The 24,136-nt window shown below is 41.9% G+C and overlaps 1 protein-coding gene across 7 annotated transcripts in view; it reads left to right on the top strand.

The window, feature by feature from the left end:
• foxp4 (forkhead box P4) overlaps nt 1-24,136 on the top strand; it is a 128,762-nt gene that overhangs the window by 34,333 nt on the left and 70,293 nt on the right. For all 7 annotated transcript variants that reach the window (XM_083534118.1, XM_083534116.1, XM_083534117.1 and 4 more), the window contains exon 2: nt 6,683-6,860. In XM_083534118.1, coding sequence (XP_083390244.1) covers nt 6,693-6,860 — 168 coding nt within the window. In that variant the 5' untranslated portion in view covers nt 6,683-6,692. The remainder of the gene's footprint in view (nt 1-6,682; nt 6,861-24,136) is intronic.

A 24,136-nucleotide genomic window follows, 5' to 3' on the forward strand; every position in this document is an offset into this window, starting at 1 on the left:
TAATGAATGTGTCCTTACAGAAAGCTATAACGAGGGCCCCTAATTAATCACTGAAACACAGTGTTGGTCCTCCCCAATACATTGTAGAGTATATCTCCATTTTTTTCTTTTCAATTTCTTTCTTTTTATTTATTTTTTTTTACAATAAAACCTGCCTTTTCTGAAAAGAAAAATTATTTTCTTGATGTAGGGTTTAGCTGGCGGTTCCTCAAACGTACACCTATACACACACACACACACACACACACACACATACACACGCATATTCACTCTCACATTCTTGCTTGTGATAAGCTACTGGAAGACGTATTCTAGTGCCTGTGTTCTGATGTGTTCTGTAAGCACAGGCTAACAACACAAAAAATATACACTAAACACACACACTCTTTCTTTTTCACACACAGATGCAAGGACACACCTGCCCTCTGTCCCTTGCCCTGTTGGCCCAGCTTTGAGGGTTGCTAACATAAATACACCCTATCCTTCCGCACTTTTTTGGGTGTTTGTATCTCCAGAGCAGTTCTTCCTGTTCAGGCAAATAAATGAACAAGATTAATACAAGTCAGTACTGTACCACCCAGTTCTTTTTTTTTTTCTTCGATTTTTTGAATGTAGCATTTAAAGCCAGCTTCAGACAGGCAGGAAACAATGGAATTTGTATACAATTTATTTTTCTTTCACTTGGCAACCAAATCAAAAAAGCATGTCAGTATGTAGTCTAGTATTAATTTAGCTTCTATTTCAGCTTTTTTATATTTTCCTCAGGCCAGGCCTCTTCGGTGTTGACCGAATCCTCTAGTTCGCTAAACACGATGCTAGGCCGAAGGGGTTTCACGGGAGCGACGAGGGGAGGGGGAACAAGCCACGCACTTCTCAGTGGAACCGATATCGCATTGGTAGCCTGAGGGCGAATGGGAGACATGTTAGCACAGTCGAGCCTGTCTATTCCAATCACGTCAGCTTTGTGTTTGTTTTATTAATAAGGCGCGTTCCCGCATGCTGACGCAAGGCTGTCGAAACAGACTCGTGCGAATAAAACCCATGTAAAGGTTGTTTTTTTTTTCCCTCACACCAAGAGTTGAGTCTGAAAAAAAAAACTCAAGCCAACCAAGAGAAGCTACAGGTGCTAAAAGGACATTGAGCCTTTGAAATGAAAAATGAGCCATTGTGTTCTTTTAGTATACACTCATTTTCAAAATGAAGTGGGTGGGGAAATGAATAGGGTGTAGAAAGCACTTAGAAGAAGAAAAAAAAAAAAAAAAAGACTTAAGGGCATGACTATATGGAGCTTTACAACAAATCTCTTCAATACAATCCTCAATAGATTGAAATGCTCTACTTGCTTCATCTCTACCTAAACAGGGCGGTGCGGCTCTTTCAGTCCGTCTAGCTTTCGCACCTCTTCGTCTGTACGTTCAAAAACCGGATCAGCTGTAAAAGCTTCAAATTTCAATTAACTAACTTTCAGCTAACTCTTCTAACTCCTCCCGGGGAGCTCTGATTAGCATTTAGCTTCGTATAGCCGCATCGAATTCTGGATCTTGAGCAAGTTTTTTTTTGTTTTTCCAGATTTGGGAGTTTCTTACAGCAAGAAACACCAACCAGTCACTCTCGCACATCCTGAGTAGAAATGAATAAAACAGAAACTGGCAGCGATATCTAAAAGTAGTGATGTATGAGATCATGTTTTATCCCTTATAGCGGGCTTAATTTTGAACCCAAAAGCACGGGTTTTGACTTCCACACACGAGCCTGTAGGACGACACATCGGAGAAGGCAGTAAAAAATTAAAAAGAGGAAAAAAACACTGCGAGCCAAAATGGAAAACTGACAACCGAACCGAATTTCTTTTCATAAAAAAAAAATTAATAATACCTCGTCATTGCGACAATGCGATTTTTAAAATGTTTTTGTAGTTAAGCAAAGCAGCGACAGTTGGAGCTGAAATTGCAAATTTAACGTAGTTATACATACGATACGATCGTCTTTTTGCTTAAACATATACAGATATTTCAGTTGTGTGGAAATTCTGCTTGACATCTTACTCCCCACTGAGAACCAGTTCACCCTTCCAGCACAAAGATACGCAAAATATGGAAGAATTGCGCTAGATAGTTCCTCATCGAAGCCTCAGAGATTGTATTTATTTGTTTGCTCAATCTCTACTCGCATGCCTCATTTTGGCATCCTGGACGTTTTTGCGGCCACTGTTTTCCGGATCCAAGCTGGATTTGATTTTGGATTTGGCTCAGTTCAGCAAATCTAAAGTCGTATCCTCCGAGGAGCTCGCAGTCAGCCGTAGAGATGTACAGAACTCCCCAAGCTTGGATGGCAAGATCGGAGAACTTGGGCGCGTTTACAGAGCGCATTACTGTCTATCAAGATTTTGGGTCAAAGGTCAGGATTCAACTTGGAAATTTGAGTTTATTGGTTAAAAATGTTTTGATATTTTTTGAAGTGAATGTTGCTCAAATCAACAAATAATGATGAGGGGAAAAGAGGTTATTCTCCTTGTCTATTTTATCTAGCATGGAGGGAATAGCCAAGTTTTGTTGAGGGCTTAAAACGATGGCCCACTTAAATCAGAGAGAAGGAGGGAAAAAAGAGAGTGAGTTTTTAGATGCCTAGGTGTCTGCTAGCATCAAATAGGAAAAATAAATGTTTCGTTCTGGGAAGAGAAGCATTTAAACATGAATGATACAAATTGTGGTTTGTTTCATCATTTCCTGAGTTTTTTTTTTTTTTTTTTTCCCCTCCCTACGGTACTTCCCTAAAATGCAATGTGTGTTTAAAAGAAAGAAAATAAAACATTTGTAAAGCTGTTACTTTTTCCCCAAAAAAAAGAAAAAAAACACAGAAAGAGAGAATTTTTCTTGCCATTCTGCACTTTTTATGGCACCAGAACTCAGACCAGGTATTTATTCCCTGGTTGTAGTAACTCTCAGTATCAGCAATATAAACAGGCGGCTTTTAGCAGGCGGTTAGGAGCGCTTTCAGGATTGCTCACTGCAGCCGGCGTACTTGCAGAAACAGGATAGAGAATGAATCATGGGCCCCCTCCACCCTTTCGCGTAAGTGCCAAAGAAAATCTGCTGATAGTAGAGGTTTTTGGGAAAGGAAAAAAAAAAAGGAAAGTTTGAAATTAAAAACGCTCGAAAAGCAGTGCGTGGACAAATGTGTTACATTACCACAGGAAGACACACTTATTAATATTATTATTATTTCTTTCTTTCTTTTTTTTTTTTTCCCTCCTGATTGATTCTGACTCCCTGAAGCAAAGGCAAGTTCAGTCCTATTTTACGTCCAATTAAAAGGCGAATGTACATTTTTTTATTTGCTCTTTCTCCCTCCCCAGCCTCTTAAACACATTCTTTATCTCTTAGATCTGAAGAATGCCCCCACCTCTCAACCCCTCCCGCTCTCTCTCTTTTTATCCTGTTCTTTTTTTTCTTTTTTCTCCCCTCCTTCTTTCCTGCGCTTTACACCCCTGGGAGGAGGAATGCATCTTTCAATATTCTCTAAGGTCAAAGTTCATCTGGAAGAGGGGAGGGCTCGAGCGAGACCCGGCAAGCCTCGGTACCGGTTGAGGCTGCCAAAAACAATTACAAGACTCGGCAACAAACTGCCGTCTCACACTCGTAATCAGTGGTTTCCAACTGTTGATTTATCGGCGTTCTTTTTTCCACGACCTCCCATTACGACTCCAATCTATGCCCATTACTGAATATGACAAGGCTTCCGTGCAATTCTTACCTCTGACTGCTTCTGTCATGCTGCGTGATCAGATGCTTTTGGCCCTGTGTACCTTTGCCAAGCTTCTGGGAGCTCGGGTTTATCACCCTCTTCAAATTAGTTAGCGGCGTGGAAGGGATCCCGTGTGTTAGCGTCGAAGCCGAGAATATGAAGATGGTGAAGAGAGCAGGGAGCGAACACAAAAAGGAGAGAAGAGCGCTGATGTGAAGAGGGAAATGCTTATTAGCTGGATCAGACTTCTAGATAATTCTTGGGACTGGACAAATCAGTAGTAGGGGACAAACAGTTTTCATATGCGTGCCAACAGTTCTTCTTTTACAGTTGCTTTTACAGTTCCTGGTCAATGTGCAACGGTCAGCAGAAAAATAAACGCATTTGATTTATTTGTTTCGGTTTAGTGTACATTATATGGACAAACGTTTGTGGACACCCGTCCATACGATTCGTCTAGGAAGATGTTGCAATAGAATTTGGAGCGTATTTGTTTCAGATTTGGGCTCATTTAGGTTGAAGTCAGGCCTGAGGTGCAATCAGTGTTCCAATTCACCCCTGAAGGTGTTCAGAAGGGGTTTGAGGTCAGAGCTCACACACAGGTCCACTCAAGATCTTCCACTCCAACCCATTTAAAATATATCTTCTCTGAGCTTGCTTTGGGCATTGGGCATTGGGCATTGTCATTCTGAAGCATTCTACACAACTGTGTGCCTCAGTAGTTTGGGGAGGAACCACATTTGGATGGAAAAGTCAGGTGTCGTAATACTTTCGTCCATATAGTGTACAGTGGATTATATGGTGCCTCAGGTCCACTCCAAATAATACTGTTTCTTTATTTGATTAAATCCTGCATGGATGTTAGCATGGCTGTTTATTTCTTATTTATTGATCGATTGATTTGTAAATAGGCATGTCAGCTTCAATACATGGCATTCGATCAGGGATATAAATATCAGTTAGATATGAAACTGAAAAACCAACGTTGTGCTTTTTTTGCGATTATTAGGACATAATGATATAAACGATAGCTATTTAAAGTCACCCCCATATTAGATTTCATGGCTTTTCATAACCGGGAGTTACTATTGCTTTGCCTAAATTAATTGCCCCCTCATATATATGTATCGAATCGTGGTGTAGAGTTGTATTGTACGCGTTGAATCTGGAATCGTTGTATATTATTTGTTTATTTATTTCGTTATTAATTACATCTGTTCCGTTCTGCTCCGATTTTCCCATGAAAAAAACGCCGGCCGGCCGTGCCGTTGCTTCACGGCTTGCTTTCAACGTTTATCCAAAGTCAAACCGCCCTCATATTAGTTTGCAGGCCTCTATAGGTCCGGATACGCCAGCATCCATTTCAGTCATGCCAGCTAAGCATGAACGCTTCATTTGCCCGCTGTTAGCAGCCAAACTTTCACCAGGTGCCTTTGAATGACACGCTTTATGAACCTTGTGCCGCGATGAAAGTTCTGAAATCTGATTCAACCTCGGCGTTTCAGGTGCCTCCCAAAGAGTCAAAACTATTTTTTTTTTTAAGTGTGTGTGTATGTGTGTGTGTGTGTGTTTGTGTGCTAGACAAGCTGCTCTCTATCTTTTAGCACTGCAGCTGTTGTTGTGGCTGGCCACATGTGCTTGATAGCACCATGTACCCGATAAATCCGCTCCCACAGCAAAAACAGCCCCATCTTATGCTTTTTATTTCCCTTTATTTATTCTACTTCTCCAAGGCATCAAGCCCTCACCTGTTTTTTTTTGTATGTTTTTTTTTTTTTTTTTTTTTACCATCTTCTCTCTGGCTCGCCTCAACTCTGTTTTTCTGCTAATGAAACATTTGCCCCTTAGTTTCCCAGGAGCTAATCATTGCTCAGATGCCTGCGTGGCATTTTGTTCGACAAGCCCGGGGTTGTACAGACACAAAAGCATAAACAAAACCAAACAAAACTTTATTTTTAAAACTGGAAGAGGCAGAAAGACGAGCTCGTGCTTGTTATTAGAGGCGGCGCGGGTCGCGTTCACACATTCGAAGGTTTTTATGTATCCCGCTCTCTTCTTCTCTTTCTCTCTCTCTCTCTCTCTCTCTCTCTCTCTCTCTCTCTCTCTCTCTCTCTCTCTTTCTCTCTCACTTTCACTCTCTCTCCCACGCTCCCTGCTTTGCTTCTTAACCTCTGCTACTGCATTCCTGCATTGTTAAATGTTCTGTTTTCTTTGCCACTGCAAAAAAAAAAAAAAAAAACAGGTCTGTTTTTTTTTTTTTAATGTGTTTGCCAATTGATTTCTAATTAAAAGGGATCTTTGGTGTTGTTGTAGCACATGCATCAAAACTCAGCGTCTCAAAAGACGACTCAAAGTGCGACGCGACTCAGAAATAGAAATGATTTCATACACGGGTTGTAATTTTTATGTATTTCTTTATTTTTGCGAAAAGAACTATGCTGGTTTTGAGCTCGTGGTCTCTGATCAGCACGAATATCCTCCATACCCAACATCTGTAAGAGCTCCTTCTCGGTTTTGAAGTATTCCTCTTTTTTCTTTTTTCATTTATTCTGTTCTGTGGGACACTAAGAGGCTCAGGTGGTGTCCTGAAGCTCTCCGGGTCAGACAACAAGCCAGTCAATATGTTTACCACGAGTTTTCAAGGTCGTCAGATGTGATATTGTGTGTCGCGCTCCATGGAAACGGCAGAAGTAGTAGACGTTCTCGACCGTCACAATGAACACGGTTTGTGTTTCTCTACGGCGGGTCGATTGAATGCGTTTGCACGTTTTTTTTTGTTACGAAAAAAAAAAAAAACTTGTTCGCTTGCTGAGACTTGAACATGCCCAGAGCTACAACTTCAAGCAATTGCAATCGTTCATGGTCATTTAATCTTTGTTTGGTTTAACCCCCCCACCTCTCTTTCCCTGTCTTTCTCTCTCTGTTCCTGTTCACACAGGTGCCACGTGATGATGGTAGAATCAGCAAGTGAGACCATTCGAACAGCGTCCTCCAACCAAAACGGAGTCAGCAGCCTGACCAGCCAGTCAGAGGGCGGGGGAAGAGAGGGCGGGTCCAACGGTGACGCCAATGGGGAGATCAGCCCCGTGGATTTACTGCACCTCCAACAACAGCAGGTGTGTGTCTGAGTTTTATTTATTTATTTATTTATTTATTTATTTATTTATTTATTTATGAGAAACCCAGGAAGACTGTTAGTTGGTGCTAGTTGCTGTTGTGTCTTGTGCAATTTCTTCACGTTGTGTAATGTATAAATACCCAAGTGGTTTTTATGAGACGCAATACTGCACAGTTTACATTACACACTGGATTTCACAAGTGCCCGATCACATGTGTGCGCTGTGCATTTCCTCATCCCTCCAGTTAAGTATTATCACAGGCTTATCATAGGTAAATACTAAGTAAATATCCCACATTCGGCAAACGTATCTAAACGTATCATTTCTAAAGATGCCGATACGAGCCAGCGCAAAGATTGTAGTTTCGACAAGCCTCGTCCCTGTTAAAACAATACAGACGTGTTCAGGAAGGAAATACGTAACACGTAACGTGCATTGTCACCAGGACAAGTTCAAGTCTTCTTGATGATCCATGATGAGAAATTTGTTAGTGCTGCCCAGTCTTTTTTTTCATATAATCCCATTAAGAATAGGTACATTTATGTTGTTTTTAATGCCATTTGATGCCTTTATCCAGAGCGACTAATAATTATCTCATTTATATAAGTCTTAAGGACCCCGCAGTGACAGCTGGGATTTGAACTTACAACCTTCCTATCCTCTACCTTATTGTAGGTATACGGTGTAAGCAAAGTTGTATCTCCGTTTGATCCACTTCCAATCGTAGCACAATGCGTTTATGCTGTCAACAAAATGTTGTTTGCCAGTGTTTTGGCTACAGGCTGTAGTGTTCTGTCCTCACATCCTTGAAGTGAATTATGCTTAAGCGTACATGCCAGATGTCTTTCTGTTTTTACGCAATAAAAAAAAAAAAGTATAACTCGTCTGCTGGACAACTATAAATAGAAAAATAAAAAATCCCGTCGCCCAGGTTACACCAGAACGAATCGGCTAGCGCTTTGGACTCATTTAACTAGCCATCATCTCGCCTGGTCTCTAGTCTCATTGTGTGTTATGGTTACTAGAAGCACCAGAGAAACCAAGAAGATCTTCGGTTAATCTGCAGTTGCTTATCGAGTGTCATTCTTTTTATGGTCCGAATAGCATGTCGCACTAGATGACACGTCAGCACGAATAATGTTGCACCCTGCTCTGTTTTCTGCTCTGGCCCATGCGTCAGTGCCTCCCCTGTCCAGCACGTCAGCTGGAATTTCCTCACTGCTTCCCGGACCTGCTTGGCTGAAAAACTTTCACTTTTCGCTCACACCATCCCCCTTAAAACACAGGCCAGACGTTCTCTTCTGGGCCAACAGAAGCCGCTCGCCGATTTTCGATAGCGCAGAAGGAAGGCCCGAGAGCACTTTGAGCAGAAAAAACTCTGGTGAACGTTCAGCCAAACAATGTGGTTGGCGTCACTGGTTTGCCTTCCCGGGTGATATCAGTAAACCGGGACGTTACTGACGAAAAGGGCAGTGTACGAGTTACAAAATAAGATATGTGCATACATATGTGCTTGGGATAATGCAGAGTGACTGCAGAATGATCAATGGCTATTAGCTGCCTGCAGAAGGCCAACAAGTTTAAAAGTTACCAGATGCCCTTTAGTGTGAGGACCTCTGCCGAAAGAGAGAGAGAGGGACAGCGAAAGAGAGCGGAACAGACCAGGCCTCCTGGACACCCCTTCACATTTCCCTGCTTCTGTAAATTGAAATAAGCAAGAGGAATTCTAATGAAGGTAATTGAAGTGAATTGCTTTTCCTCTTTGGTTCCCCTTCCTTGGTTCCGTCGTGTGTGTGTGTGTGTGTGTGTGTGTGTGTGTGTGTGTGTGTGTGTGAGTGTGTGAGTGTGTGTGAAGCCTCCCACAGAGTAAGTGAGAGGCTTTACCTCACACAAGCGGGCCTTTCTTCCATGGCAGGTCTGTGTTATTGCACCTGTGTGTGGTCACGTGAGCCAAAGCCTTTAATTAGAAAGAGAAATGGCCAGTTACTCCTACTCCAAACCATTCCACAATGCCAAACATATGCCATCCACAGCCTCACGAATGCACACTGTTTTTTTTTTTTTTCCGCTTCTCATTCCGTGCTTCACTCACTGAACGTTTCTGCGGTGTCTAGAGAATTAGACCAGGCTCGTTTAGCATAAATAGGTAATAATATAGGACGGGGACGAATATATATTTGGAAAATATGAAGAAAATACTAATAAAAGCGCTTACTTTTCAGCTTAATTGTTTAAGTATAGGTTATCTTGCTGCTTGGGTTGACATGATTGTAGTATAGTATTGCAGGTGATCGTTTCTGTTGTGTGCCGTCAAGCAGTTTTGGCAGGTCAGTTTTAAACACAAAAGGTTTCTGGCGATCTGGAAAGAAAAACAAAAAACAAAACATGACCAGCAGTTGCAGGAATTCCAGATTGAGTTTCGTTTTTTTTTTGCCTTTTAAACTGTTTTAACTGTTTCGAACAAAATGAATGAATGAATAAATAAAGAAAGACAACAAACACACACACAAATAAAAAAAAAAATTCATTAAAAAAAAAAAACAAATATAGATATATATATATATATATATATATATATATATATATATATATATATATATATATAATTTATTTATTCTACAGTATATACTACAATACTACAGTATTTTCATACTTTTAAAACTAATTCTTATTTTATCTGCTGATTTATTTGTTTACTCCAATCTGATTTTTCTTAAATATATACAGATTTTTTTTTTTGATTGATTGATTTATTTTTGTATGGTGCTAATTGCAATAAAATAACCTTGAATTAAAAAAAAAAACAACAACATGCAATATGTAAGTTTCTGCCTGCACTACATTCATAAATGACTTTTAACTTAATTCTAATTTGTTATAAAATACTCATTTTGATAGCTAGTTACGTGCTGCTTTCACCTGCGTAACGTAGACTTGATCTGCACTTCAGTTGATTTGGAACAATGTGAATATAAGAGCATGTGACTACTCCATCCAAACAGGTCAGATCTGGTACCTTGTAATATGCAACAAGAGCTTTTTTGTTTTAATAAATAAAATAAAAAAAATAAATCAGATTTGCTCTGGAGTGTGAACAGTCTCAGACCTGTGTTTCACAATCCTGCCCCTAGAGGCCTTTGGAATTAAGTGTATATTGATTGATTTCTCTGCTCTACCACTCCTGACTCAACTGAAGCAGACTTCAGTGTAAGTGTAAAAACACACACACACTTCATCTGACCCTCAACACCACGTTGTGTTTATTCAATAATCACATTTTTGTTTCATATCATCAAACCAGACCTGACAAAGGAGCAGTTTACTTAGAACAAATGAGTCAGTGACCATTCCTTCCTTCAACATCTTTTTTATGTTCCCTTTTTTTCAACCTTCAACCCATAATTTAGTATTTAATGACGTTTGATGCTGCGGGGGAGAAAGAGCGCTTTTAAGATACCATATGGCATTAGTTGTCGATTAAAGGTTCAAAAGCATGTGTGTGTGTGTGTGTTGTGTGAGTTGGGCATATGTGTGTGGGTGCGTGCAGGTGTGTAGGTTGTGCATGTTTCCAGAGCCCTTAGGGTGGACTATATGAAGCTTCCTACACCTGCTTTTCTCCAGTTTCGTCTTTTTTTTTTCCGAAGAGGTGTCTATTCCTGACACTCCCTGAAGACAGAAATTTATCAGGCCCCACCCTCTAACCCCCCCAGGGTCCCTGTTTGAACCGCTGTCATTTTTGATCTTGGAAACGGAACAATGCACAAAAGGTTGTATTTAACCGCAATACTTCCTTACAATTGCATGATTAGGATACTGGATCAAAAACTCAAACCACACAAAAGAAAACAAACAAAAAAAAAAAACAGTGACTACAGATGAAGCAGACGCTTTGTTTCTCTCTCTGTTAGTGCTTTTGGTGTAAGCAGCCACATCTTCGTTCTGGATAATCTGTATCAGTCGCTGACCCCGAATCTTATTCCTGATGTTTTTTTATGGCTTTCATCTGAAGACCAACATCAGAAATGCTTCAGTTCTCGGCATCCTTTTTTTGTCTTCTTTGCTCTTAGCTCTGATTTTGAGTTCTGAGCCAGCGAGCTTGGCATGGACTTCTTTTATTTTTTTTATTTTTATTTTATATATATAGGCAGCATGACCACCCCCCCCCCCCCCCCCCCCTAACCTTTTAGCGGCTCTTCAAGTTAGGGCGAGAATAAAATATTATAAAATAATAATATTGAATTCTTGATTTTGCACAGTTTTATTTCATGATATCAGGAAATGTATGGTGGATCCTAATAGTCTTTATTTTTTAAATGTGACCCAGTTTCCAGAATGAAGAATTCTGCCGTTTCTTGTAGTTGCGGTAATGTAACATGCTGCTATAACTATGAACCTAACCATCGAACTTTCTAATAAATAACATTAATCGCCAAATCGGTGTGGTATCAAAGGATCTAAAAACGATAGGGCGTGCAGTAGGCAATAGCAAAGCAAACGTTAAGATAGTATCCATATGAGAATTCTCCTAATCCTGGCAAGCTCTGTTTTAAGAAAGCCTTTAAAGTTTTATATGTCTATGACTTCCTGTGTTTCTTCCAACTCATACGACAGGCTTAGTCCGTTGATGGTTTATGTTTCACTTCTCTCTGGCTCACCTAAAAAAAGCTAAAACAAAGATTGCCACAGTTTTCTCAGGAAGTGCCTCCCAGCCACCCAGTCCCACGCAAACCCACCCACCTGCATATACACACACACACACACACTTAGTCACTCACTAAACCCTCAGCACCCCCTCCTTCTATTTCTGTTTATCTCGTCTGCATTGTCTGGCCCTTCCCGATGCCCTCTTCTCAACTGTTTGAACAAACCCGGCTCTTTCACCTGGATGCAGTAGGAGCGGTGGAAGTCAGTGGAGTGGAGAGAGGGGCGAAAAAAAAGAGGGAAGAAAAACAGACAGGACACAAAGCATTTTCTCAATGGGCCTCTCCAGAGCCTGGGAGAAATCACAGACATCTCCGCAGTCGTCACAGACCCACAGCAAATAAACGCCAAGTACTAAAGAGCTGTGGAAAAGCAAAGGGGTTTGTGTCGGGGAGGGGGATGTGGAAATGGCAAGATGAGCTGGAGTTAAGGGAAAGGAGGCGAAAAGAGAGAAAGGGTGTGAGGTAAAGAGAAAGAGACAGGGGGTTACAGTGGGTTGAGCTGGTGTATTCGAGGAAGCAACTATGAAGAAGGTCGAAGGTACTGAGAACGAGAAGTATTGTGAGGTGATTGTGAGATATATAGTGCAGGATAAGTCAGAGAGGTGTTGACAGGTAGGAGATGGGGGCTAAGAGGGCAAGAGAAAAAGTGGAGGGGCTAAGACGAAAGAATGAGGAGAGTGGGGTCGAAGTGGTGGGAGGGGGAGAAAAGAGGTGGAGGTGGGGTGGCGGGGAGTGTAACTCTGAGACGTGTCAAGAAAGACCGGGGCCCCCCTGAGGAATGTTTCTTGTCTGCTTCACAACCCTAAAAGCAGGAAAAACCCTGTGTCGGGGAGGGTGGAAGGAAAAAAAAGAAAGAAAGAAAAAACAACAGTACACATTGGCCAAGTCCTTAATATTTCAGCCCCCCTTTCACTAATCCAACCACAGGGTCTTTCTCCTTTCATTGCAGTGAGTGTTCTTCACTTCTTATGCCTCATCCACTTCTTTACCGTCACTAGGATGTGTCTCTCTTTCTGATTCTTGTCTCCCATTTCCCGCAGAAGTCATTTTGCTTCAAAGCAGGCCTTTAAACAGGATGCTTTCCAAACGCCACATAGCAGGTTACAAACATCGGTAGGACCAGAGCAGGCCTGTGAAGTCTCATATCGCCCCTCTTTTTTTGCACTTGGTTGTGCGAATGTGTGTGTGTGTGTGTATCTGACAAAAACCAGGTGCCCTTCTTTTTTCTTTTGTTTTTGATCCACCTCCGCCTCCTCCACTGCAACCTACTTGTCTTAAGCTCGAAAAAAGGTACCTCGCGATTCAAGCTACCAGAAACCCCTTTGCACGATCTCCCTCCCGGGGGACTTTGAGGTAGAGCTGGAGGTGGAGGAAACACCTCACTTTACAGGACCTCTCATGTGTTTTGAGAGGCCTAGTTTTCACATTGCATGGTTCGTGATATTGCACCTGAGCTCGCAGAGCAAACGTGTGCAGCAGTTGTAGAGAGCGACTGCGAGAGAGAGATACAGTAGGAGGGAGGAGAGACGTACATTGCTACTGAAGTGCAATTTTCTCCAGGAGTGCCACTAAACTGAAACAGAGAGGGGAGAAAAAAGAGAAAGAAGGGGGCGGTGACTCAAATTTTTTTGTTATGTGCTAAACGGTGCATGCTGCTGAGAATGGCTGAGAGGTATATTGAAGCGGGCCCCTTCTCAGGCCGGGCACTCTGAGTAACCTCGCAAGGAAGAATGCTGGGACGAAAGGGGCTCTCGTAGTTCCTAATGAGTTGTAAAAGGACAAAAGGAATATAAGAGAGAGAGAGAGAGAGAGAGAGAGAGAGAGAGAGAGAGAGAGATGAGCAGTATTGGGTCCTTTGGGACAGTGCCAGCACCTCAGAAGATTCACAGTCGTGGCCAAAAGACAGCTTGCTTGCTTTTAACAGGGATTTAAGATGATGCATGTGGAAGCCATGGATCTTTCGTCTCATGGTTCATTGCACAGATGGAGAGACTGAGAGTATGCTTAACTATTGTCTCTCTCACTTCCTCTTCTCCTAGCACTCTTACTCTTCTTGTCTTCCCCTTCTGCTTTCACTTTACTGTGCAGTCGTGTTGCTCATCCTTTGAACTGAACATGGATTTAAACATTGTCTTTTCTTGCCGTGGACTGCAAAAAGTCTGAGTTTTGCTTTGCTTACACATTCACTACTAGTAGAAGCATTCCCAAGATCATATTTTAAGGATTTCTCAGTGATTAGGTTTTTTGACTGTTTTGCACATACTTGATTTCCATCCAGTTTGCTTCAGGTTGCCCTACTAGTTCTTAATTGTGGGAAAAAAACAACATTTTTTAACTGCTATTAGTGCAATGCCATAGGACAGAAAAATGCATTGTGACAGAATCTTATCTGCACCATCCTACATGAACATACTTCCACGATTAAATGGCAACAATTCAAATCTTAGATCATTTATGGTCTCCCGGACTCCCAGTTGTGGTTGGCCAAGGTATCTGGGTATTTGAACTCCTAAAATTATGACGTTTAGACCATTGGCTTCTTCTTTTTGGCCTAATTACTCCCAATTTAATCAGACCCACTTTGCAATTCGCAGTTCCCATATGAACCAATCTATGAGTGTAAGACATGTATGTCCTCCGTTACAGACTACATCACAAATTTCTAAACTGCAGGATATGAAATGTCATAAGTTATTTGTTTAGAAGAGGTTGGTGATTGCCCTCTTTCCTATCAGGGCAGGACAAAATGGTCATAGTGAGATAGCATTTGGTGATTCCATTGCCAAGTCATTTTCAGGCCGTCTAGACCCATTCAGAAATCAGGACACAGCTTGTGACAGGCCAAACTAGGGGACATAAGAGTTTTGCCCCTCATGCATGTGGTGCACTTTGGCCTCTCTTGGCTGGACTATCTGGTTTGTATTCAATTAGTAATGACCACCACTCATCCTTGCATTAAATAAAGCCCGGGAGAGCTTTTGAATGTGGGTGGTGTTAGTGGAGTGACCATTTGGGTGTCGACCTTTTCTGCATATCTTCAAAAGAACTCTCCTATCCGTCCCTCATCCTACTTTCTCCCTCTCTGTTTGCCCTAAGCAGCTTAAGGCTACAGAACAAAAGGACAGCATGAAGGGAGGAAGAGATTTGTGGCTTTGAATGAGAGTATGATATCCCTTTTACGAAGGGGATGAGTGCTTATAGCATCGAGTAAATCTAATGCTGTCGGCACATTGAAAGGTGTCATCACTTAAAAGCATTCCATACTTTTAATTGCTGAAGGGCTGGTCGTACCCCAGTCGGCCGAAGAGGAAAGGCCATTCCGAGTTGCAGCACTGTGGTAGTCGAGTAAAGTGTGTGCGTCTGGAGGTTGTTGCCTAGCCTAAGATCAGCCATGATCATTTCTGTATGCAAAAAAATGTGCTCTGGTGTTTTAGCTGTTGGTAGCATTATTAGATTTATTTCTTAAGGTTTTACAGGGTCCCAAGTGGCAAAACAGAAAAGTGTGTGAATCCTGACTATTTCACAGCTGCCTGTAGCCAGGAGTCTAAGAGAAAAAAATGATCCTTGGTTTCTGGGTGTGAGGGACATATCTCTATAACCTATCTGTCAATCAAAATGACACTAACTGGTTATGGAAATAACAGTTAGCTCTTGTGTGTTCACTTTTTCTGTAACATCATTGGACGTTTTCCAAAATTGAGGTACAGTTCAACTTAACTGCCTCCCAAACCTTAAGAAACGATGCTGTTCATGTAAAGCAATAGTGCTTTATGTGCTACATAATTTAATGTTAATTAGCAGTCCTTTTTATTTTTTTGCAGATTTGTCCAGACTAATGATTTACAACTAAACACCAACATGTTGTTGTAACTTATAATCACACAATCTTCAAGATTTGACTTGTTCCAGGTTCGGGTGTCTATAAGCAAATGGGGCCGCGAGACCTAATGCGTTTCACATGTGCTGCGCGATATCCTATATTCCGTGTTTAATGATTTTTTCACACATCGAGTCCTAATTCAGGAATGTGGAGAGGTCATATTTATGGACAGGTTGTAAAACTAATTTATGTGTTTTTCCAGGGAAACGTTTGAGAGACTATGCAGAGCCTGACCATTTTTGTGCATGCGTGTGTATGTACAGGATCAGTCATTTTGTGTATTTTTAACTAGGCTGAGGTACAAAGTTACAACTACAGCGAGTGTCTGTAGCTGCGTCGATCAATTTCACTCAGTCGCATCTCACAGTAGACGTGGTTCCTTATTCAGTGCTGATTAATACATATATATATAAATATATATGCATGCAATAAACAGATACACTCAACACAAACACACATCCACACGCGCGAGAAGACTTTCCGCACTGCGTCGAACCCCTTAATTCATTATCTTGTCACATCTTTTATTGCGTTAGTTCATTTGTATTCATAAAGAGAGCATCAGGATAAAATAATTGGCTTAAGATTGACAGCTCAGTACATAAGCTACGATCAATCTCTCACCGTATTATTTATGTGCATTCATATGTATATACGTGCATCTGTTGCATATGACCGAGTAAATGGCAATTAGCAAAAACAGATTGAGTGTAATATGTAATTAGCGCTAATGTACTACAAATCTTCGTAACCTTTAGACTCGAGATAAATTGTTTGCTAATATGGGAAACGAGGTGACTGGTTTTATGTCGCATTCATGTTATGAAACATAGCAACAAAACAAGGCAATGGGGAAGCAGAATAGCAACCGAGCGTTACGTTTTAGCTGAACAGAAACCGAAAGTATTTTTTTTTCTTTTATTACAATATTGTTTAAATTTAGATTGTTGATGTCATTTAGTTAGGAATTGCTTAGCGTGCACCAAAGACAAACTGCTAATAAAATTTTAATGGATTATTGATCTTCTTGATCTTCTTTCGGCTGCTCCCGATAGGGGTCGCCACAGCGGATCATCCGTCTCCATACACCCCTGTCCTCTACATCTGCCACTTTAAAACCATCTACCTGCATGTCTTCCCTCAGCACATCCATAAACCTCCTCCTTGGTCTTCCTCTTTTTCTCTTCTGGTGGCTCCATCCTTAGCATTCTTCTACCGATATACCCCATGTCCCTCCTCTGCACATGTCCAAACCATCTCAATCTCGCCTCCCTCACCTTGTCTCCAAAACGTCCTACATGCGCTGTCCCTCTAATAAACTCATTTCTAACCCTGTCCATCGTCGTCACTCCCAACGAAAAACTCAACATCTTCAGCTCTGCTGCCTCCAGCTCCACATCCTGTCTTTTACTCAATGCCACTGTCTCTAATCCATACAACATTGCAGGTCTCACCACAGTCCTATAAACTTTCCTTTTACTCTCACAGATACTCTTCTATCACAAATCATTCCTGTCACTCTTCTTCACTCACTCCACCCTGCCTGCACTCTTTTCTTTACTTCCCTAACACACTCTCCATTACTTTGCACTGTTGACCCCAGGTACCTGAACTCCTCCAACTTCTCTCCTCTAAACCACTCCACTGCCCTCCCTCTCATTCACAAACATGTACTCTGTCTTACTCCTACTGACTTTCGGAATGGATTATGGATAATGTATATAAACGTGTGAAACACAGAACATACAGTATTGATGGCAATATGAAATACATGCATCATAATACAGGGGAAAATGCTTCAACGTGGTTTTATTATTTTTTTAATCCAAGATACATTCTGTTTGTTGATTGGATTTTTTGTCCTGAATGACTTGCTTATGTGGATGGTTGATGACAAGTGGCAAGGTCAGAGGTTACTGCCTTTGGCGATTAGGATTGTTTAAAGTGACCTAGCCGGGCTGAGGTCAGCAGCAGGTCTGTGAGAGTGTTCAGGTTGGGGCAGAGGTCATGAACCCCAGGCTGGTTTGTTTTGCCTTCTTTGCAGGACATGGAGAACCCTCATTGCCATTCCAGTCTTCGAATATTGTCTTTTTTTTTTAAGTACTATTAGATGTGTCTGGTTTCTTTCATTTTTGTTTTTAATATAAAGCAAGCCTTTATATGGAGACAGTTTATATATATATGAACAATGTGTTTTACCTGGCAAATGTGCATTTTCCCCCAGCAGCTCTCAAAGCACCGCAGACATTGACCGTCGCCTAGTCGCCATGGCAATTATGAAGGATCCTCCGCAGAGTATTAATGTCGAGGCCTGACTGACAGAGTGGCGGGAGAGAAGGTGCAGAAGAAAGAGAGGAGCAGGGAGGGAGCTGGAACAGGAACGAGTTTAGCGATTTGGCGGGTGGTGGAGTGAGCAAAAGAGGGAGGGAGTGATTTAGGTAAGAGTTGAAGTCGGGAGGAAACAGGGAGAAAGGGATCATAGGAAGTGGCAGAGTTGGAAAGGGAAAGACAGAAAAATGGAGAGAGAGGGGAGGAGTGGGAATGGAAGAATGGAGGACTGTAGGTTGCTGAGTACATTTCCTACTGGACGCCGTCCACGTCAGGAAATGGCGGCCATAATTGAGACTAATTGGCGTGTGTTTTCGCTGTCTCAGCGCGCGTCAGGTGACGAGGTGGAAAGAGAACCACACTCACGCACACACACCTACACACACCTACACACACACACACACACACACACACACACACACACACACACACACACACACACACACACACACACACACACACACACACACTTTCACTGGTACACCATGCATGGCTACTTAAGGATCAAGTGTTCAGACCTACTGCCTTCCAAAATCCTTTACTCACCATGGGACAGGGCAGCCCTTCCACTTTCTTCTTTTTTTCTTTCTTTATTTCTCTATACTCCACTGCTGGCTCACAGAGAGCCCAGGGAGGGGGGGGCAAAGAAGAAAGAAGAAGAAGAGGAATTAAAAAAGGAAGAAAGAAAGAGAGAAATGCACCCAGCGACACTCTCAAAGTTGTTGCCCTGGTAACTGGCGAGGCCGAGGGACTCTGAACAATGAAGCCGGATTCTTTTTTAAGTGTTGCTAATTAGCTTGCTTCTGCCCCCTTTTTTTTTTGTGTTTGCCGTCTTTAAAAAAAAAAAAAAGAGAGAGAGATTAAAGTCAACAGAAAGAAGTGTAGAAGAGAAGAAGACAACGAAGAAGGAAATGTTGATTTGTCTTTACTTAATAATAATAAAAAAAAGGATCCAAATGATCGATCAGTGATGGTTTCCGGGGACATACAGAGAGGTACATGGTACATACCATATGTGGTACTAATGCTTGCTGATAGACTTATTATTTAATATCATTAGGGGGGGGGGGGGGGGGGTCGAAGAATTTTGTAACACAGTGCAAGATCATTTCTATCTCGCTGGCCTAGAGATATAAAATATCTGGCGACAAAGTCTGAAATGTGTTTCTGCCCGGTGAGATTTATCCCCTCCTAAATCTTTGACTTTCACATATACACACACACACACACACACACACACACACACACACACGGCACGCAAAGAAAACACAGTATTTCAAAATGGCACCAATCCTACTCAGCCACACATGGTGAATTTTGGAGAACCTCCCTCTTCTCTTGTGTTCTTTTCAGGCCACCCTTTTATTTTTGGAAGGTCTGTGCGTCTGTGCTTTCAGCCACTACCAGGTGTCAAAAAAACAACAACCCTAAAAGGTCTTTCACATTCGCTTTTGACCTGACGCTTGAGGTAATGGGATTTCCAAAGCGAACGGTTTCGCATATTCATGCAGCGTTCATCTGTTTAAACAATACACCGTAAACGTTTCCCTTCCTCCAGAGTTCCATTTTGGCAGCATCCTGTGTATTATTATTAGCCTTTTTTTTTTTTTTTTTTTTTTGCATTATTAATAACAACACCGAAAATATGTTCCATATGCTTGGTGTGGTTGGGAAGCTCAGTGGCTGGTCAGAGCTGTCCTGGGTTTGGTGCGCACATGGCGGAATATTCTTGGCCAGCTTTCAACTCTTTAAGAGGGCAGGTTGGGTGGAAAGGGTGGAGTGGGTGTTAGGGCCCCAAAAAAACACCATAACACCTCAATAATGCCTTAGATTGTTCTTGCAGATCTGTTCAAATCTAAACACCAGAATCTTGGAAGGCGCAGCAGAGTGACAGTATGATGACTATCGAGAAGGACTTTGTTGTTTTGTTTTGCTGTCTAAGGGGCAACGTTAAGAGGAGTGCAAAGAAACTGGCATGCAATTGCCATGAATTAGACAGTTGCTGCTGCTGGTAATGAGGTAGAAGCAGTTCTTGTTCACTTTCTTCTGTCCGTCTCTTTACCTTCTTCATTCTTTCTTCCTTTCTTTGAGCTTGTCTCGTGGTGGCACTTGAGAAAGTAATGATGCCCAGAGAACCTTGCTATAATGCATCATTCTCGTCCTTGGCTCTTTTGGAGCAGGATGCCAGGATAAGCTTCTTCTATGTCTTTGCTATTACCTTTCTTGCCATAGTTTTCTCCAGGATTCTAATTTTTGTTTGAGCTTATGGGCTGAATTAATAGGAGGTGAGAAATCCACATCTGGAAAGTGGCAAGCAGGTTACTTTTGTGTAATATAGTGTGAGGTGAAATGAATTGAAACTGGCCAGGCTGGGCTTTTTTTTATTTTATTTTTTTTTATTATTCTTTTCAAACGTTGCAGCATATTTTATTTTTTTTTTTATGTTTTTCTTTCTTACCTCCTCTTTAAGGTTTATTTTTTATTGCTTTGGCTCTAGTTCACCCTTTCCTCATTTTAATGGCTAACGTGAGTCCGGAGAGGCCTGCTGTAGCCATTTAAAATTTAAGGTTTTGCCGTAGCATTTATATTGCGGAAACATTACATTAAATGGAAAGAGGCGAGCACATCATGTTTATATATATATATATATATATATATATATATATATATATATATATATATATATATATATATATATATATATATATATATATATAATTTGAATGTTGGGTAATTTGCTTGGTTTTTAAATTTTTTTAAGATTAATATTCTAATGGTTCTGAGTGAAAACAAATGTGACAAGCAACTGAAATGGCCTATGAGCAGCACGCTGGAGCAGGAAGTAGCAAATTAAAACCAGCTTTGGCCAAGAGGAGGGGGGAAAAAAGAGTGGGAAGAAAAGGAGAGAAAAATGGTCAAAAGTGCAGTTTATTTGTAACCCACCGTGAAATTGGCCGGCTCTGCAGTCTACGGCCTTGGTAATGAGTCATGGGGACAAAATTAAGATCTAGAAAAACTTTGGCTCAGGCCAGTGGAGTCGATCACGTCCAAGATTGCACACTTTGCCCCTAGCTCGCAGTGGACAGCTGCTAACAGGCCCAATGTGCCTGACCGGAGCAGTGTAGACGTACTGGAGTGGTTGTAGACATAGCTCATTTGGTGGCCAGCTGCATTGCAACATTCCAGCTTTTAAAAAGAACCAGGCAGATTTTTTTGCGGATGAACAGATATACTGAATTTCTGTTCATTGGGTGTACTTTTTGTCTTTGCTGCAGATGTTGGGTGCCCTGAAATTGTAGTCGTTTTTTCAGGCGACACCTGAGACTCGAAGACGTTGCATCGATCAGCATTCTAGCTTAGCACAATAGCTTAAAATGCAACAGGTTTCTTCTCCAGGTGACAGTGAGACAAGAATCTTGGCAACCCAATCAAGATTCTGCAGGCACCAGAAATAAAGAGGTAGGAGTAGGTGTATGAGGAATCTCTAGTGATATTGTACAGCCAGTGATTGTGCTACAGTAATTTGGCACAGAGTGGCACATTGGCTTGTACATTTTAGTCAGTTCCCTTTATATGCCTAGTGTGGTATTTCCTGTGCTAATACAATTGTGGCCTTGTCACAAAATCTTGCAAGATCACATTCCAAAGAAAGTTTTAGCATAGCTTGGAGTTTCCTTTAAGGTTGAATGCTTTCAATTGAAGAACGGGAAGCCTTTGTATTCCATTCTTGTTCCCTAGTTGTTCATTAGTTAGCAAGCACACAGTGGTTTACTAGCTGCATCTGATGAGCCCTTCTTCGGCCTTTCTTCTATACATGGTTCTTCATTTTGATTGACACCCCCCCACACACCCCCACCCCCTCAGTGAATCAATCGTCCTGTTTTTTTTTTTGTTTTTTTTTTAGACTTTTCTCAAACTAGAGAAGGAAAAAGATCAGTTACTAGTTATTTATGGGGTGAAATTTTGTTAATTAGAAAAAATGACTTCCTTATGCTTTTAAAATAGACCTTCCAGTAGGTCTCTTTGGTTGATTGCTTAAAAAAAAAAGAAGTCTGACCACACTCGTCCATATGTGCTAACACGAGGTTAGGTTACATTAATCACACAGTGGTCACACCCAGTTGCTTTTCTAAACAGTGTGAACAAATTACATGGAACGTTTCAAATTCATTTTCAGTGTTTCGCAAAAAAGTTGTATGGGACAAAGCTTCAATGGGCTTCATATGGGATCTCATACCTGCAGCTATTTTAACACAAATGGTTTATTAAAGACGTAATTTAGGGCATGATAAACATCACTGCACAAAACTACTATAAACAGGTCGGATCTGAAGAACACAAATTCGGTTTGAGTCCCAGTGGAAGCTAGAAAGAAGGGTTAGCGTGGTTGTTTAATTAAGAGACTCTGTTAGAGCACTAAGTAATTATATTTGGTTAGTAGCGTGTATCAACACTGGCTCTTCCTCACAGCTTCTGCATCATGGATTATGAGCAGTGCTTGTTTCTGGTCTTCCTTCTCCTGCCTCTTTCATTTCCGTACATATGCGAGCCAGACGACTTTTTACAGACACTGTAAGCTTTCTGAAGGTGTCTGCAGTTGCGCGCCCAGCTTCTGTAACCTGATACCTTCTGACCCGGACTGTTTCCAGTACTCCCCACCATCCACTCATCCACCCACACCCAGGGACGGCCTACCGTGGGGACGGAGGCTCCTGTTTTTCTAAGGGGGTAGTCATGGGGGTTGTTGCAAGCATCAACAATGGTCCTCTGTCAGCGATGATGGATCATTTCAGCATATGGTGCCCACCTGTACACAGACAAGCCAACTGTGCTCTATTTGGATTTACAGCAGAAAGAGAGACAGAGAGAGAGGGAGAGAGAGAGAGAAAGAACGAGGGAGAGAGGGAAGAGAACACCCCACATTTTGCCCAGATTCATCACCTCCCTGCACTGTTTGCTTTAGCAACCTGAGCCTAATGAATAGAACCTGGGCCCGCCAGGGAAGAGGCGCCCAATCATGCCCTGTTTGTGTGTCTTGGTGCCTTGTTTTGGAACGCCTGTTGAACAGGCAAAAAAAAAAAAAAAAAAAAAAAAAAAACCTCTGCCCGACTTTGTTTTTGGTGGACGAGGACCACATGTAGATGCTGCACCCTTGCTTGTAGAATAGGAAGTAAGATGGAGAAAATATGAACTGCTATAGGCACATATGCCAAAAATACTTTTTTTCCTCATTACTTTCCATAAAAGGACCTTAAAGTGAATACCAGATTTCTGCCTCTTTACACCTACAGGGTGGGCAAGAAGAGAAAAGGAAAAGGGCACCCTGCATCCCCCCCCTCCCCCCCACACACCCACCGTACACACATCACCCCCACCCACCATACTCTTCTGAATAAAAAGAAAAAAACGCTCTGTTATTAAAGCTCATGTCAGGAGTGTTGATTTACGGGGGGAGGATGGGGGTTGGTTTGGCCGATGACAAGTTAGGAGAACTCACACACAGTGCAGCTTAGGCCTCCAAGCTGGGCGCTGACCTTTTCACCCTCCCCTTCCCCTCTCTCTTTCTCTCTCTTTCTCTCTCTCTCTCTCAGCACCGACCCGCCCTTTTTGCAATAAAACCTGTCTAACGTCGCAGTACAATGGAGCTGTTGTTGGACCCAGCCACCCGCCGCCTCCCTCGTATTTTTTTTAAAGGTGCAGCGCGCGCCGGTGAATGCCATGAGGCTTTAGAAGGACATGCAGAGGGAGGGCCAAAGACTCACAGGTCACTCACTGTACGACTCAAAGACTTATATCAAAGACTTGACAAAGCAAAAAATAAAAGCAAAGAAAATCAAGTCAACATGGATATCATTTTTTTTGTTTTGTTTTGTTTTGGAGGGTTTCTGGCTGCAAGACTTTCTTTTCGTTTTGTTTTTGTTCCAAGTTTCAAGTTTACCCGGCTCGTCCAAAGTTTGTACGTTGTCAAGACTAATCCAATAGCTTTTCATCCACCCTGAACGGCGAGCCTGTGCGCAGTTTCCACAGGGACATGACTGCTTCAGTGCTCGAGACCCCGGGACAGCCCCGGCTGCTTCCAGTCATGTTTGGCTTGCCCAACCTCTGCCCCTGAGCTGCTCTCAGTTCAGCCTGATGAAGTGCAGAAGCACTGAGGCAATGACCATACATTTTTCTGAGTCTACCAAGCACGCCTACAATAGACCAAAAAGAGGCAGAGATCGCTTGAAGTTAATGGGTATTAGCACGAGCGCTTATTAGCGACATGACCGGTTTATTAAGAAAGTGTCGTAGTCAGTGCTGCAATTTAACCCAAATTATCCTTTATAGTTGCCAGATCCCATCTATTCCCAGGCCACCACTGC

Source organism: Silurus aristotelis (genome assembly GCF_946808225.1).
Source record: "Silurus aristotelis genome assembly, chromosome: 28".
Lineage (NCBI taxonomy): Eukaryota > Metazoa > Chordata > Actinopteri > Siluriformes > Siluridae > Silurus > Silurus aristotelis.